Raw genomic sequence first — 18,424 nt, 5'->3', positions numbered from 1 at the left:
ACACATACACACACGCACACACACACAATACATTCAGTGCATTTGGAAAGTATTCAGACCACGTAACTTTTTCCACATTTTGTTACATTACAGCCTTACTCTAAAATTGATTATTTTTTTTTTTGTTGTTTTTAACTCATCAATCTACCCACAATAGCCCATAATGACGAGGCAAAAAATGGTTTTTAGAATAAATAAATATAAATGTATATTACATTTTTTTGAAATATCATATTTACATCAGTATTCAGACCCTTTACTCAGTACTTTGTTGAAGCACCTTTGGCAGCGATTACAGCCTTGCGTCTTCTTGGGTTTGACACTACAAGCTTGGCACACCTGTATTCTGGGATTTTCTCCCATTCTTCTCTAAAGATCCTCTCAAGCTCTGTCGAGTTGGATGGGGAGCGTCGCTGCACAGCTATTTTCAGGTCTCTCCAGAGATGTTTGATCAGGTTCAAATCCGGAATCTGCCTGGGCGTCTCAAGGACATTCAGAGACTTGTCCCAAAGCCACTCCTGCGTTGTCTTTGCTATGTGCTTAGGGTCATTGTCCTGTTGGAAGGTGAACCTTCACCTCAGTCTGAGTCCCTGAGCACACTGGAGCAGGTTTTCATCAAGGATCTCTCTGTACTTTGCTGCGTTCATCTTTCCCTTGATCCTGACTAGTTTCAGTCCCTGCTGCTGAAAACATCCCCACAGCATGATGCTGCCACCACCATTCTTCACCTTAGGGATGGTATTGGCCAGGTGATGAGCATTGCCTAATTTCCTCTAGACGTGAGGCTTGGCATTCAAGCCAAAGAGTTGGTTTTATCAGACCAAAGAATTTTGTTTCTCATGGCCTGAGAGTCCTTTAGGTGCCTTTTGACAAACTCCAAGTGGGCTGTCATGTGCCTTTTACTGATGAGTGGCTTCCATCTGGCCACTCTACCATAAAAGCCTGATTGGTAGAGTGCTGCAGAGATTGCCCTTCTGGTTGTCCTTCTGGAAGGTTCTCCCATCTCTACAGTGGAACTCTGGAGCACTGTTAGTGACCATCGGGTTCTTGGTCACCTCCCTGATCAAGGCCCTTCTCCCCCGATTGCTCAGTTTGGCCGGGCGGCCAGCTCAAGGAACAGTCTCGATGATTCCAAACTTCATCCATTTAAGAATGATGGGGGCCACTGTGTTCTTGGGGACCTTCAATGCTGCAGACATTTTTTGGTACCCTTCCCCAGATCTGTGCCTCGACACAATCCTCTCTCGGCATTCTACGGACAATTCCTTTGACCTCATGGCTTGATTTTTACTCTGACACTGTCAACTGTGCCTTTCCAAATCATGTCCAATCTTTTGAATTTACCACAGGTGGACTCCAATTGAGTTATAGAAACATCTCAAGGATGACCAATGGAAAAACGATGCACCTGAGCTCAGTCTCAAGTATCATAGCGAAGGGTCTGAATACTTATGCAAATGAGGTATTTCTATTAGTATTTTTTTTATACATTTAAAATATTTTCTAAAAACCTGTTTTTGCTTTGTGATTATGGTGTATTGTGTGTAGATTGATGAGGAAGCATGTTGATTTTTTCCATTTTAGAATAAGACTGGAACGTATCAAAATGTGGAAAAAGTGAAGGGGTCTGAATACTTTCCGAATGCACTGTACACTGCTGATACTGTCTATTATCTATCCTGTTGCCTACTCACTTTATACCTACTTACAGTATATATACAGTACATAGATGCATCAATTACTTCGCACCCCTGCATATGGACTTGGTACTGGTACTCCCTGTATATAGCATGTTATTTTGTACTCCCTATATATAGCCATGTTATTCGTTATTCAGTGTATGTATTCCTTGTGTCACTATTTAAGCATGTTATATACCATTTTATGTGATTTGATTTTATGAACCAGTGTCAGTTGAGGATTGCCTTGTTCTAGGAAAAGCCTGACAGAGACAGTCAGCAAAGTGTACTGTCCTATCAGCCGTGAAAAGTCATGCTGACAGACTAGTGGCAATACCAAGCTTAAAAGATGGAACGATGGATAGGAGTTTAGCTCCATAATCACTGTCTCTCTTTCTGTCATGTCTTGTTTCACTCATTCATCTTTGTTTTCAGTTCTCTCTTTTCATAATGATCAGTCTATGTACTGTGTAGGCCATGTATCCACCTCCACAGTGTAAGGTTCTAAAGATGTCTCTCTATTTTCTTCAGCCATGGACACTCTGCAGGTGGAGAGGTTTGATGAGTTGGGGCACACCTTCATTGCCCCCAGGTGACTGGCTACAACAGCATATATGAATCTCCTCCACCTCAGATCATATACAACCATTGATACTCCTGTAGTGTACTTACAGCCAAGAGTAGCTAGTTAATCCACAGTTTATGCCAGCGTTGAGGAGCACTGATTAGCATTGAGGACAAGTTATAAAAGGGGTTGAGTATGATGTTGTGCAGATGTTGAGTTATGTTTGAGACTACTGTAACGTATCTAATGTATGTCATATTGAAATAGGGAGTACTGCAAAGGCCTGAAGGACAAGGACAACAACACCCAGTTCCTCCTAGACTTCAACCAGTTCATTGACAGGAACACAGTGGAAGAGCCTTGTAAGTTACCATGCCTGTCCCACGCACTGACACACATGACCACGCGCACACACAGATGGAATTCCTCTGCACGCACACACACACACACACACACACACACACACACACACACACACACACACACACACACACACACACACACACACACACACACACACACAGATGGAATTCCTCTGCACACATACACACACACACACACACACACACACACACACATACACACACACACACACACACACACACACACATAGATGGAATTCCTCTGCACACATACACACACACACAGATGGAATTCCTCTGCCTGTTTTGTTCGATAGCCAGTCAAGGTTAAAGAAAGAGTAGCTTTAGATCAATACAGTCATTAATAGGCAGTACACCCACCCAGGAGGGAGTGGTTAGTGGGGTGAGTCAGGCCGGTTTCCCGCCACTGTGATATCATGGTGTTCCATAGCCCTGTGAAGGTCAGAGGGTGGCATCAGCCTGATCGAATGAGGTATAGACGTTTGATTAGTCTAGTCTGGCCAGGGGGTGATATCATCCTGATCGACTGAACTTCCTAGAACCTGATGTTGTCATGCTTCTATGTGACTCAAAACCTCTATAGTGGTCATCATCTAATGGGTATCAGCTACTGTAGATCCTACCATCTTCCTCATAGTCAGCTAATGGAGCTCAATGTCCTCGTGTTGTCTAAGCAAGGTCAAGCTATCTTCTCCTATGTGTCAACTTTGCAGTTTGCCATGGGGTCTACTGTGGATGGTACTTCAGTAACAATGTCTTCCTCTCTAGGTAATATGGCTCTGGTCAGTAGGCTGCTGTTGGATGCTGGGTTGACAGCTGATCTGGTCAAACTGTGGAAGGAGCAGACATTGTGAGTGACACACACACACACACACACTTCCCGTCATCACTGCATTGCGTTACAGTGATCATGTAAACATTGAGAGTCAGTTAAATGAGTCATATAGACAGTCAGGCTATTCCCTGTTTTATTGATGTCTTATTGGAGAAACACAAAGCAGCTAGTACTGCTACAGTCTAATGTATAGGTCTGTTGCTCTGAGAGTCTTGGCCTTGTTTTGACAATAAAACATGATGAAAGAAAGACACAGGACCAGCCATGCCAAGCCATGCCAATAATTAGTGTGTTCTGAAGACACCACAGTAATTACAGTTAAAGTCGGAAGTTTACATAAACTTGGTTGGAGTCATTAAAACTCGTTTTTCAACAACTCCACAAAATTCTTGTTCACAAACTATTGTTTTGGCAAGTCGGTTAGGACATCTACTTTGTGCATGACACAAGTAATTTTTCCAACAGTTGTTTACAGACAGATTATTATTTCACTTATAATTCACTGTATCACAATTCCAGTGGGTCAGAAGTTTACGTACACTACGTTGACTGTGACTTTAAACAGCTTGGAAAATGACAGAATATGATGTCATGGCTTTAGAAGCCTCTGATAGGCTAATTGACATCATTTGAGTCAATTGGAGGTGTACCTGTGGATGTATTTCAAGACTTCCCTTGACTTCCCTTCAAGACTTCAGTGCCTCTTTGTCTGACATCATGGGAAAAATCAAAAGAAATCAGCCAAGACCTCAGAAAAGACATTGTAGACCTCCACAATTCTGGTTCATCCTTGGGAGCAATTTCCAAACGCCTGAAGGTACCACGTTCACCTGTACAAACAACAGTGTGCAAGTATAAACACCATGGGACCCCGCAGCCGTCATACCGCTCAGGAAGGAGACGCGTTCTGTCTCCTAGAGATGAATGTTCTTTGGTGTGAAAAGTGCAAATCAATCCCAGAACAACAGCAAAGGACCTTGTGAAGATGCTGGAGGAAACAGGTACAAAGGTATCTATATCCACAGTAAAACGAGTCCTATATCGACATATCCTGAATGGCCACTCAGCAAGGAAGAAGCCACTGCTCCAAACCTGGCATAAAAAAGCCAGACTATGGTTTGCAACTGCACTTGGGGACAAAGATTGTACTTTTTGGAGAAATGTCCTCTCGTCTGATGAAACAAAAATAGAACTGTTTGGCCATAATGACCATTGTTATGTTTGTAGGAAAAAGGGGGAGGCTTGCAAGCCGAAGAACACCATCCCAACCGTGAAGCACGGGTGTGGCAGCTTCATGTTGTGGGGGTGCTTTGATGCAGGAGGGATTGGTGCACTTAACAAAATAGATGGCATCATGAGGGCGGAAAATGATGTGGATATATTGAGCAACATCTCAAGACATCAGTCAGGAAGTTAAAGCTTGGTCGCAAATGGGTCTTTCAAATGAACAATGACCACAAGCATACTTCCAAAGTTGTGGCAAAATGGCTTGAGGACAACAAAGTCAAGGTATTGGAGTGGCCATCACAAAGCCCTGACCACATCCTAGAAAAAATGGGTGGGCAGAACTGAAAAAGTGTGTGCGAGCAAGGAGGTCTACAAACCTGACTCAGTTACACCAGCTCTGTCAGGAGGAATTGGCCAAAATTCACCCAACTTATTGTAGGAAGCTTGTGGAAGGCTACCCGAAACGTTTGACCCAGGTTAAACAATTAAAGGCAATGCTAGCAAATACTAATCGAGTGTATGTAAACTTCTGACCCACTGGGAATGTGATAAAAGAAATAAAATCTGAAATAAATCATTCTCTCTACGATTATTCTGACATTTCACCTTAAAATAAATTGGTGATGCTAACTGACCTAAGACAGGGAATTTTTACTCTGATTAAATGTCAGGAATTGTGAAAAACTGAGTTTAAATGTATTTGGCTAAGGTGTATGTGAGCTTCCGACTTCAACTGTATATCAACATGCATTCATTATACCATAGACACACATTTGTCCATTATAATCCACACAAGCTCAAACAAACATAATCAATTTACTGAACAAAGAACTCTATTCAGAATTGGGACATCAAGAGAAGTGACTCTCCGGAAATATAACAATCTGTTTTTAAAGGTTCTGGACACAGAGGAACAGAAAGAACACACACACACAGACTGGAATTTTCAGTTCATGCCTCTTTCTGATTTGTCTCGATGGTCCCTTAGCCTCTGTTGTTGAACTGTGATTGGTTTCTGTGTGTTCTTTCGGTTCCCAGGCGCGGAGTCCTGGCCAGGTTTGTAGCCACTGACGGAGGGATCACTAGAGTCTATCCCAGAAGGTACGCTCAGATTTCTCCTTCTCAGTCCTACAGTATTAGTTAGTTAGCCTCATTTTCCCATACTTTACTGTATGTGCCTTGGCCAACTCCTATTGTATAAAGCCATGAAAACGAACAAATACACCGGCACGATTCGGTCTTATGTAGCAACATTTGAATTGCTTTTTTTTTTTTTTTACATTGGATAAAAGTAGAGACTCAGAGATAGAAAATCTTATATAATACACTACAGTTGAAGGACAATGGGGAAGTAATTCTGCTTTGAAAGTTTATAAACTTTCTTTATAAACCAGACTTTTGAGAAAATGTCCCTTGAGTTTTTGGTACACCTACTGGAGAGCTCTTCTTTGTCTACACCCATTCAGCATCGTTCACACCTTCTTAAGCCTTAGCCCCACCCATCTCTTTAAGGATTCAAATGTGAGGCTACTGTATGTGCTGAACAGAATGAGTACAGCAGTGTACTAAATAACCAAAGATTAAGACTGAAGGCTTGTTTAACCTACGTCTATCGATATGTCTGTAGACAGTTGTCGCAGTGATATCATGAACATTTTATTGTCCCCCGACATAACGACAACTTGTTGTTATCCTTATGAAAAAGTATAAACACAAAAACAGCAGGCTGGATGAGTAGCCTGGTGGTCCAAAATAGCACAATTGGTGTATTAGTATATGTCAATCTAGCAAACCAGGCAACTAACAGCAACTTTCTAAACAATGTTTTGGTTCGTTTATAGCTTGTTAGCTAGCTAGGTAACGTTAAGTTATCTGGCTGGCCAGTTCAAATAATGACCATATCAGAGTGTGACGAAATAAAAGCAGGGCATTCTACCGGAGAATTTCAGAACTTGGACACTGTCTCGTTGGCCTAACGTTGTATCCTAATTTGACTTTGGTGCAGGTCATGATGTTCAATACATTACTGTCTCTGGTAAACACACACTATATCAAATAAAATCTATGTTTATTTGTCACATGCACAGGATACAGAAGGTGTAAATGGTCAAATGAAATGGTTACTTGCATAGTGGAGTCTTTTGTTTAGACATGTAGCTACATAGCTAACCTAACAATGAACCAGAATCTCAACTCATAACATTGCTACCCTGCATAAATCTGCAGTTATGCAAATGGCTCTGAGATACGAATAATATTACTACACAGATCCTACACGTACCATCAGCTTGTGAGCCAGCCAGCTAACATTAGCTAGCTAGCTAACAGTACGCTTTAACCTCTTATGGATAGGGGGCAGTATTTTCACGGCCGGATAAAAAACGTACCCGATTTAATCTGATTATTACTCCTGCCCAGAAACTAGAATATGCATATAATTATTAGCTTTGGATAGAAAACACCCCAAAGTTTCTAAAACTGTTTGAATGGTGTCTGTGAGTATAACATAACTCATTTGGCAGACCAAAACCTGAGAAGATTCCAAACAGGAAGCGCCCTCTCTGACCATTTCTTGGCCTTCTTGATCATCTCTATCCAAAACAGGGGATCTCTGCTGTAACATGACACTTCCTACGGCTCCCATAGTCTCTCAGAAGGCGGCAAAAAGCTGAATGATGTCTTTGCAGGCCCTGGCTGAAAAACGCTAGCGCATTTAGATAGTGGTCGATCAGAGAACAGAGACTGGAGGCGCGTGCACGAGGCGACACCATGTTTTTATTCTTTCGTCTTTGAACGAAAACAACGACTCCCGGTCGGAATATTATCGCTTTTTTACGAGAAAAATAGCATAAAAATTGATTTTAAACAGCGGTTGACATGCTTCGGAGTACGGTAATGGAATATTTAGACATTTTCTGTCACGAAACGCGTCGGGCGCGTAACCCTTCGTCACCCTTGTATAGTGTCTTGAACGCACGAACAAAACGCCGCTATTTGGATATAACTATGAATTATTTTGAACCAAACCAACATTTGTTATTGAAGTAGAAGTCCTGGGAGTGCATTCTGACGAAGAACAGCAAAGGTAATCAAATTTTTCTTATAGTAAATCTGAGTTTGGTGAGGGTCAAACTTGGTGGGTGTCAAAATAGCTAGCCTGTGATGGCGTGCTATCTACTCAGAATATTGCAAAATGTGCTTTCACCGAAAAGCTATTTTAAAATCGGACACCTCGATTGCATAAAGGAGTTCTGTATCTATAATTCTTAAAATAATTGTTATGTTTTTTGTGAACGTTTATCGTGAGTAATTTAGTAAATTCACCGGAAGTGTTCGGTGGGAATGCTAGTTCTGAACGTCACATACTAATGTAAAAAGCTGGTTTTTGATATAAATATGAACTTGATTGAACAAAACATGCATGTATTGTATAACATAATGTCCTAGGCGTGTCATCTGATGAAGATCATCAAAGGTTAGTGCTGCATTTAGCTGTGGTTTTGTTTTTTGTGACATTATATGCTAGCTTGAAAAATGGGTGTCTGATTATTTCTGGCTGGGTACTCTGCTGACATAATCTAATGTTTTGCTTTCGTTGTAAAGCCTTTTTGAAATCGGACAGTGTGGTTAGATAAAGGAGAGTCTTGTCTTTAAAATGGTGTAAAATAGTCATATGTTTGAAAAATGGAAGTTTGGGGATTTTTGAGGAATTTGTAATTCGCGCCACGCCTATCATTGGATATTGGAGCAGGTGTTCCGCTAGCGGAACGTCTAGATGTAAGAGGTTTTAACGTACAATGAAAAATACTTTCTGAAAAAAATTCAAAAAATGTAGCTAGCTAGACTCTCATACCCGTATACATGGATGAACGCTTCTCCCTCTCTGTCACGGATGCCATGGTTTCCCTTAGTTTGAAGATGTAATCTGGACACAGGTGTTTTATAAATCAAATTACATTTTATTTGTCACATCTGCAGAATACAACAGGTGTAGACTTTACATGGAAATGCTTACTTACAAGCCCTTAACCAACAATGCAGTTTTAAGAAAATACAACAAAAAAAGTAAGAGATAAGAATAACAAATAATTAAAGAGCAGCAGTAAATAACAATAGCGGGGCTATGTACAGCGGGTACCGGTACAGGGGGTACTGGTACAGAGTCAATGTCAATGTGTGGGGGCACCGGTGTCGAGGTAATTGAGGTAATATGTACATGTAGGTAGCGTTATTAAAGTGACTATGCAAAGATAATAACAGAGAGTAGCAGCAGCGTTCCAGAAGGGGAGGGGGGGGGCAATGCAAATAATCTTATGTCTTATGGCTTGGGGGTAGAAGCTATTTAGGAGCATCTTGGACCGAGACTTGTCGCTCCGGTACCGCTTGTCGTGCGGTAAAAGAGAGAACATGCTATGGCCGGAGTCTTTGACAATTTTTAGGGCCTTCCTCTGACACCGCCTGGTATAGGTCCTGGATGGCATGAAGCTTAGCCCCGCTGATGTACTGGGCCATACACACTACCCTTCTGTAGTGCCTTGCAGTCGGAGGCCCATACCCATACCAGGCAGTGATGCAACCTGTCAGAATGCTCTCGATGGTGCAGCTGCAAAACCTTTTGAGGATCTGAGGACCCATGCCAAATCTTTTCAGTATCCTGAGGGGGAATAGGTTTTGTCGTGCCCTCTTCACGACTGTCTTGGTGTGCATGGACCCTGTTAGTTTGTTGGTGATATGGATGCCAAGGAACTTGAAGCGCTCAACCTGCTCCACTACAGCCTCATCGATGAGAATGGGGGTGTGCTCGGTCCTCCTTTTCCTGTTGTCCACAATCATCTCTTTTGTCTTGATCACATTGAGGGAGAGGTTGTTGTCCTGGAACCACACGATCAGGTCTCTGACCTCTTCCCTATAGGCTATCTCATTGTTATCGGTGATCAGGCCTACTGTTGTCATCAGCAAACTTAATGATGGTGTTGGATGTGTGCCTGGCAGTGCAGTCATGAGTGAACAAGGGAGTACAGGAGGGGACTGAGCACGTTCCCCTGAGGGGTCCCCGTGTTGAGGATCAGTGTGGCGGATGTGTTGTTACCTACCCTTACCACCTGGGGGCGGCCCGTCAGGAAGTCCAGGATCCAGTTGCAGAGGGAGGTGTTTAGTCCTAGTGTCCTTAGCTTAGTGATGAGCTTTGAGGGCACTATGGTGTTGAACGCTGAGCTGTAGTCAATGAATAGCATTCTCACATAGGTGTTCCTTTTGTCCAGGCGTGAAAGGACAGTGTGGAGTGCAATAGAGGTTGCATCATCTGTGAATCTGTTGGTGCGGTATGCAAATTGGAGTGGGTCTGGGGTTTCTGGGATATTGGTGTTGATGTGAGCCATGACCAGCCTTTCAAAGCACTTCATGGCTACAGACGTGAGTGCTACGGGTCAGTAGTCATTTAGGCAGGTTACCTTAGTGTTCTTGTGCACAAGGACTATGGTGGTCTGCTTGAAACATGTTTAGTATTACAGACTCAGACAGGGAGAGGTTGAAAATGTCAGTGAAGACACTTGCCAGTTGGTCAGCGCATTCTCACAGTACATGTTTTGGTAATCCATCTGGCCCTGAGGCCTTGTGAATATTGACCTGTTTGAAAGTCTTACTCACATCGGCTGAGGAGAGTGTTATCACACAGTCGTCCGGAACAGCTGATGCTCTCATGCATGTTTCAGTGTTACTTGCCTCAAAGCGAGCGTAGAAGTTATTTAGCTCATCTGGTAGGCTTGTGTCACTGGGCAGCTCTCAGCTGTGCTTCCCTTTGTAGTAATTTTACATTTTTACATTTTAGTCATTTGGCAGACACTCTTATCCAGAGCGACTGCATACATTTCATAAATTGTTTTCTCCATACTGGTCCCCCGTGGGAATCGAACCCACAACCCTGGTGTTGTAAACACCATGCTCTACCAACTGAGCTATACGGGACTAGTTTGCAAGCCCTGCCACAACCGACGAGCATCTGAGCCAGTGTAGTATGAGTCAATCTTAGTCCTGTATTGATGCTTTGCCTGTTTGACGGTTCATCGTGGGGCATAGCGGGATTTCCGGGTTAGAGTCCCACTCCTTGAAAGCGACAGCTCTACCCTTTAGCTCAGTGTCGAATGTTGCCTGTATTCCATGGCTTCTGGTTGGGGTACATACAGTCACTGTGGGGGTGACGTCCTCGATGCACTTATTGATAAAGCCAGTGACTGATGTGGTGTACTCCTCAATGCCAACGGAAAAATTCCGGAATATATTCCAGTCTGTGCTAGCAAAGCAGTCCTATAGTTTAGCATCTGCTTCATCTGACCACTTTTTTATAGACCGAGTCACTGGTGCTTCCTGCTTTCATTTTTGCCTCTAAGCAGGAATCAGGAGGATAGAATTATGGTCAGATTTTCCAAATGGAGGGCGAGGGACAGCTTTGTACCCGTCTCTGTGATTGGAGTAAAGATGGTCTAGAATTTTTGTTTTCTCTGGATGCACATTTAACATGCTGATAGAAATGAGGTAAAACTGATTTAAGTTTCCCTGCATTAAAGTCCGCGGCCACTAGGAGCGCTGCTTCTGGATGAGTGTTTTCCTGTTTGCTTATGGCGGTATACAGCTCATTGAGCGAGGTTTAATGCTAGCATCGGTCTATCGTGGTATGTAGACAGCTATGAAAAGTACAGATGAAAACTCTCTAGGTAGATAGTGTGGTCTACAGCTTATCATGAGATACTCTGCCTCAGGCGAGCAAAACCTCGAGACTTCCTTAGATATCGTGCACCAGCTGTTGTTCACATATATGCATAGGCCCAAGCCCCATGTCTTACAAGATGCTGCTGTTCTGTCCTGCCAATGGAGTGTATAACTCGCCAGCTGTATGCTCTTAATGTTGTCATTCAGCCATGACTCGGTGAAACATAAGATATTACAGTTTTTAATGTCCCGTTGGTAGGATATACGTGCTTTCAGCTTGTCCAATTTATTTTCCAGCTATTGAACATAAGCTAGCAGGACCGAAGGCAAGGGCAGATTAGCCACTGATCCTCACATGGCACCTGGATCTTTTCCCACAAAATCTCAATTTCTTTCTCCAGCGAATCACGGGGATCTGGGCCTGGTCAGGTATCTGTAGTAGTATATCCCTCCTGTATGACTCATTGAAGAACTCTTCATCCAGTTTGAGGTGAGCAATTGCAGTTCTGATGTCCAGAAGCTGTTTTCGGTCATAAGAGACTGTAGCAGCAACATTATGTGCAAAAGAAGTTACGAACAACGAAAAAAACTAACAAAATAGCATGGTTCGTTGAGAGCCAATAAGACGGCAGCCCTCCCCTCTGGTGCCATCGTGATCCTTTATAACAGCCTTCTGTGTGTTCTACGTTCAACTCCTTCCACATATTTGCAATCAAACGCCAGAATTTTCTCCATCTCCTTAGCAATCATACTCTGCTTCCACAGGGCACTCCACTGATTTCAAAACTCGGTCCTTCAGAAAGTGGAGAGGAACACTTTTGCAGTTCTTTGTGATATCTTTCCAAAAAAATGGGTTAGAAAGGATTACCTATACAGTGGGGGAAAAAGTATTTGATCCCCTGCTGATTTTGTACGTTTGCCCACTTACAAAGAAATGATCAGTCTATAATTTTAATAGTAGGTTTATTTGAACAGTGAGAGACATTTACATTTACATTTAAGTCATTTAGCAGACGCTCTTATCCAGAGCGACTTACAAATTGGTGCATTCACCTTATAATATCCAGTGGAACAACCACTTTACAAAAGTGCATCTAAATCTTTTAAGGGGGGGGTTAGAAGGATTACTTTATCCTATCCCAGGTATTCCTTGAAGAGGTGGGGTTTCAGGTGTCTCCGGAAGGTGGTGATTGACTCCGCTGTCCTGGCGTCGTGAGGGAGCTTGTTCCACCATTGGGGTGCCAGAGCAGCGAACAGTTTTGACTGGGCTGAGCGGGAACTGTGCTTCCTCAGAGGTAGGGAGGCGAGCAGGCCAGAGGTGGATGAACGGAGTGCCCTTGTTTGGGTGTAGGGCCTGATCAGAGCCTGAAGGTACGGGGGTGCCGTTCCCCTCACAGCTCCGTAGGCAAGCACCATGGTCTTGTAGCGGATGCGAGCTTCGACTGGAAGCCAGTGGAGAGAGCGGAGGAGCGGGGTGACGTGAGAGAACTTGGGAAGGTTGAACACCAGACGGGCTGCGGCGTTCTGGATGAGTTGTAGGGGTTTAATGGCACAGGCAGGGAGCCCAGCCAACAGCGAGTTGCAATAATCCAGACGGGAGATGACAAGTGCCTGGATTAGGACCTGCGCCGCTTCCTGTGTGAGGCAGGGTCGTACTCTGCGAATGTTGTAGAGCATGAACCTACAGGATCGGGTCACCGCCTTGATGTTGGTGGAGAACGACAGGGTGTTGTCCAGGGTCACGCCAAGGCTCTTAGCACTCTGGGAGGAGGACACAAGGGAGTTGTTAACCGTGATGGCGAGATCATGGAACGGGCAGTCCTTCCCCGGGAGGAAGAGCAGCTCCGTCTTGCCGAGGTTCAGCTTGAGGTGGTGATCCGTCATCCACACTGATATGTCTGCCAGACCTGCAGAGATGCGATTCGCCACCTGGTTGTCAGAAGGGGGAAAGGAGAAGATTAATTGTGTGTCATCTGCATAGCAATGATATGAGAGACCATGTGAGGATATGACAGAGCCAAGTGACTTGGTGTATAGCGAGAATAGGAGTGGGCCAAGAACAGAGCCCTGGGGGTCACCAGTGGTGAGAGCAGAGACAGAATAACAACAAAAAAATCCAGAAAACGCACGTCAAAAATGTTATAAAAGGATTTGCATTTTAATGAAGGAAATAAGTATTTGACCCCTCTGCAAAACATGACTTAGTACTTGGTGGCAAAACCCTTGTTGGCAATCACAGAGGTCAGACGTTTCTTGTAGTTGGCCACCAGGTTTGCACACATCTCAGGAGGGATTTTGTCCCACTCCTCTTTGCAGATCTTCTCCAAGTTATTAAGGTTTCGAGGCTGACGTTTGGCAACTCGAACCTTCAGCTCCCTCCACAGATTTTCTCTGGGATTAAGGTCTGGAGACTGGCTAGGCCACTCCAGGACCTTAACCTCTCTAGGGTCGGCGGGACGAAATCGTCCCACCTACTCAACAGCCAGTTGAATCCCGTGGCGCGTTATTGAAATACCTTAGAAATGCTATTACTTCAATTTCTCAAACATATGACTATTTTACACCATTTTAAAGACAAGACTCTTGTTAATCTAACCACACTGTCCGATTTCAAAAAGGCTTTACAACGAAAGCAAAACATTAGATTATGTCAGCAGAGTACCCAGCCAGAAATAATCAGACACCCATTTTTCAAGCTAGCATATAATGTCACATAAACCCAAACCACAGCTAAATGCAGCACTAACCTTTGATGATCTTCATCAGATGACACGCCTAGGACATTATGTTATACAATACATGCATGTTTTGTTCAATCAAGTTCATATTTATATCAAAAACCAGCTTTTTACATTAGCATGTGACGTTCAGAACTAGCATACCCCCTGCAAACTTCCGGTGAATTTACTAAATTACTCACGATAAACGTTCACAAAAAACATAACAATTATTTTAAGAATTATAGATACATAACTCCTCTATGCACTCGCTATGTCCGATTTTAAAATAGCTTTTCGGTGAAAGCACATTTTGCAATATTCTCAGTAGATAGCCCGGCATCACAGGGCTAGCTATTTAGACACCCACCAAGTTTAGCACTCACCTAAATCAGATTTACTATAAGAAAAATGTTATTACCTTTGCTGTCTTCGTCAGAATGCACTCCCAGGACTTCTACTTCAATAACAAATGTTGGTTTGGTTCAAAATAATCCATAGTTATATCCAAATATCCTCTGTTTTGTTTGTGCGTTCAAGACACTATCCGAATGGTAAAGAAGGGTGACGCGCACGACGCATTTCGTGACAAAAAAATTCTAAATATTCCATTACCGTACTTCGAAGCATGTCAACCGCTGTTTAAAATCAATTTTTATGCCATTTTTCTCGTAAAAAAGCGATAATATTCCGACCGGGAAAGCGTGTTTAGGTTCAAAGACGAAAGAAAATAAAACATGGGGTCGACTCGTGCACGCGCCTCAGCCCATTGTCCTCTGATAGAGCACTTGCCAAAAGCGCTAATGTTTTTCAGCCAGTGGCTGGAATTACATCATTCAGCTTTTTCCCGCCTTCTGAGAGCCTATGGGAGCTGTAGGAAGTGTCATGTTACAGCAAAGATCCTCAGTCTTCAATAAACAGAGTCAAGAAGCTCAAGGAATGGTCAGAGAGGGCACTTCCTGTACAGAATCTTCTCAGGTTTTTGCCTGCCAAATGAGTTCTGTTATACTCACAGACACCATTCAAACAGTTTTAGAAACTTTAGGGTGTTTTCTATCCAAAGCCAATAATTATATGCATATTCTAGTTTCTGGGCAGTAGTAATAACCAGATTAAATCAGGTACGTTTTTTATCCGGCCGTGTAAATACTGCCCCCTACAACCAACAGGTTAATGTGCTTCTTCTTGAGCCACTCCTTTGTTGCCTTGGCCGTGTGTTTTGGGTCATTGTCATGCTGGAATACCCATCCACGACCCATTTTCAATGCCCTGGCTGAGGGAAAGAGGTTGTCACCCAAGATTTGACGGTACATGGCCCCGTCCATCGTCCCTTTGATGCGGTGAAGTTGTCCTGTCCCCTTAGCAGAAAAACACACCCAAAGCATAATGTTTCCACCTCCATGTTTGACGGTGGAGATGGTGTTCTTGGGGTCATAGGCAGCATTCCTCCTCCTCCAAACACGGCGAGTTGAGTTGATGTCAAAAAGCTCCATGTTGGTCTCATCTGACCACAACACTTTCACCAGTTGTCCTCTGAGTCATTCAGATGTTCATTGGCAAAATTCAGATGGGCATGTATATGTATTCTTGAGCAGGGGGACCTTGCGGGCGCTGCAGGATTTCAGTCCTTCACAGCGTAGTGTGTTACCAATTGTTTTCTTGGTGACTATGGTCCCAGCTGCCTTGAGATCATTGACAAGATCCTCCCATGTAGTTCTGGGCTGATTCCTCACCGTTCTCATGATCATTGCAACTCCACGAGGTGAGATCTTTCATGGAGCCCCAGGCCGAGGGATATTGACAGTTCTTTTGTGTTTCTTGCTATTGCGAATAATCGTAGCAAATGTTGTCACCTTCTCACCAAGCTGCTTGGCGATGGTCTTGTAGCCCATTCCAGCCTTGTGTAGGTCTACAATCTTGTCCCTGACGTCCTTGGAGAGCTCTTTGGTCTTGGCCATGTTGGAGATTTTGGAATCTGATTGATTGATTGCTTCTGTGGACAGGTGTCTTTTTTTACAGGTAACAAGCTGCGGTTAGGAGCACTCTCTTTAAGAGTGTGCTCCTACTTTAAGAGTGTGCTCCTAATCTCAGCTTGTTACCTGTATAAAAGACACCTGGGAGCCAGAAATCTTTCTGATTGAGAGGGGGTCAAATACTTATTTCCCTCATTAAAATGCAATTCAATTTATAACATTTTTGACATGCGTTTTTCTGGATATTTTTGTTGTTATTCTGTCTCTCACTGTTCAAATAAACTTACCATTAAAATTATAGACTGATCCTTTCTTTGTCAGTGGGCAAACGTACAAAATCAGCAGGGGATCAAATACTTTTTTCCCCCACTGTACATACTGAGCATGTTATAGACAGAAGCGTGCTCCATCGACGACTAATCCGAACTTATCTCTCGGCACATCCAGCCATCCATTATCTCAGCCAATCATGACTAGCGGGAACGTTCCTGTCTTTTCCTGTGGCTAAACCTACTATGCTTGTAATTATTTTATATTTTTTGTATTTACAGTTGGCATACGAGTTTATTATTAGGGCATAGTTCACATGTTCCAGAAGTCATTTCTAACAAAAAAATGCATTTTGATAAAAAATCTATTTGTAAAATGCCTCTCTGTGAAGTAGTGATGCACGACATATGCCTAGTTTCCTGAAACGAGTCACAGATAGGAGTTGGCTAAAGCACAAAGCCATTTTAAAGGGTACAGTGTTTTGGATATGGTGGATATGATACTGTTTTACTCCCCAACTTGTTCAGCTGGCTTTCTTCACATTGCATGGACAGTTAGTCCTCCTAAATCACCAGAACATGATTCCCATCCACACATACACTGGAGACATACTCAGTAAATATGGACTCTGTCTATCCCTCCTTCCCTCCACTCACTTTCCCTCCCCCCTCTCTCTCTCCTCTCCCTCCCTCTCTCTCTCTTTCTTTCTCTCTGCCTTGGTGATTGTTAGAGTACAGCAGTTAATCACAGAAAAAAACATTGAAATATTTTTATATAAAACATACATATTTTTTTCTTTATCTCTGGGCCAATTCTATTCCATTTTTCCCATGTGTTGTGCTTTGGGTGTGACTGTTATATTTATCAAAGTTTGGCCTTACAGTTGAATAAATCTTTCAGACATCTGTATCTTAAAAAGTTCTGTATGTGTGCACGTGCGTGTGTGTTTCAGTGCTGGGGAGGAGTGGACAGAGAATGCCGAGACCTATGACTCAAGTTTCTACAAGAGGACTCTGGATAACGACATCTATATTTTCACTGCTCCATATTTCAACAGTATGTTAACACACAACGAAACACACACACACACACACACGGATCCTCTCTTCGGTGTGGTCTTCCAGAAAATCCCTGATGGCCTGCTCTACTGTATATTGTAAGAGAAGAGAGGCCTTCTAGTCCCCCTCTATCTTTACTTCCTTTCTATGCTGCTCCCTCTCATCTCTCTATCTACCCCCCTCTTCTGTCCGACCCCTTTCTCTTCCCTCTCTCTCACTCTCTCTACTCACTATTTTAACGTACTTCTGTATCTAATGCTCTCTGGTATTTTCCACTCCCCTTCTCTATATGTCCCTGTGGTATTGCAGCAATCTACAGTTGTCAGAAGTTTACATACACCTTAGCAAAATACATTAAATTCAGTTTTTCACAATTGCTGACATTTAATCCTAGTAAAAATACCCTGTCTTAGGTCAGTTAGGATCACCACTTAATTTTAAGAAAGTGAAATGTCAGAATAATATTTATTTCAGCTTTTATTTCTTTCATCACATTCCCAGTGGGTCAGAAGTTTACATACACTCAATTAGTATTTGCTAGCATTGCCTTTAAATTGTTTAACTTGGTCAAACGCTTCAGGTAGTCTTCCACAAGCTTCCCACAATATGTTGGGTGAATTTTGGCCCATTCCTCCTGACAGAGCTGGTGTAACTGAGTCAGGTTTGTAGGCCTCCTTGCTCGCACAAGATTTTACCCACACGTTTTCTATTGGATTGAGGTCAGGGCTTTGTGATGGCCACTCCAATACCTTAACTTTGTTGTCCTTAAGCCATTTTGCCACAACTTTGGAAGTATGCTTGTGATCATTGTCCATTTGGAAGACCCATTTGCGACTAAGCTTTAATTTCTGGAGATGTTGCTTCAATATATCCACATAATGTTCCGCCCTCATGATGCCATCTATTTTGTGAAGTGCACCAGTCCTTCCTGTAGCAAAGCACCCTCACAACATGAAGCTGCCACCCCCGTGCTTCACAGTTGGGATGGTGTTCTTTGGCTTGCAAGCCTCCC

General features: G+C 43.1%; 1 protein-coding gene and 1 non-coding gene across 2 annotated transcripts in view; one reads left to right on the top strand and one right to left on the bottom strand.

Annotated features, from left to right (window-relative positions):
- Positions 1–18,424, top strand: part of LOC106573448 (voltage-dependent calcium channel subunit alpha-2/delta-1) — a 159,958-nt gene that overhangs the window by 100,549 nt on the left and 40,985 nt on the right. Inside the window, exons 23-27 of the mRNA XM_045697089.1 lie at positions 2,190–2,271; positions 2,512–2,606; positions 3,396–3,477; positions 5,728–5,790; positions 17,307–17,410. Of these exons, the coding sequence (XP_045553045.1) occupies positions 2,190–2,271; positions 2,512–2,606; positions 3,396–3,477; positions 5,728–5,790; positions 17,307–17,410 (426 nt within the window). The remainder of the gene's footprint in view (positions 1–2,189; positions 2,272–2,511; positions 2,607–3,395; positions 3,478–5,727; positions 5,791–17,306; positions 17,411–18,424) is intronic.
- Positions 10,581–10,654, bottom strand: trnav-uac (transfer RNA valine (anticodon UAC)). The gene has a single exon. It is a non-coding gene; the product is annotated as a tRNA-Val (tRNA).

Source organism: Salmo salar, chromosome ssa16, assembly GCF_905237065.1.
Source record: "Salmo salar chromosome ssa16, Ssal_v3.1, whole genome shotgun sequence".
NCBI lineage: Eukaryota > Metazoa > Chordata > Actinopteri > Salmoniformes > Salmonidae > Salmo > Salmo salar.
Note: the sequence above shows the minus strand (reverse complement) of the source record. Positions and strands in the feature narration are given on the sequence as shown.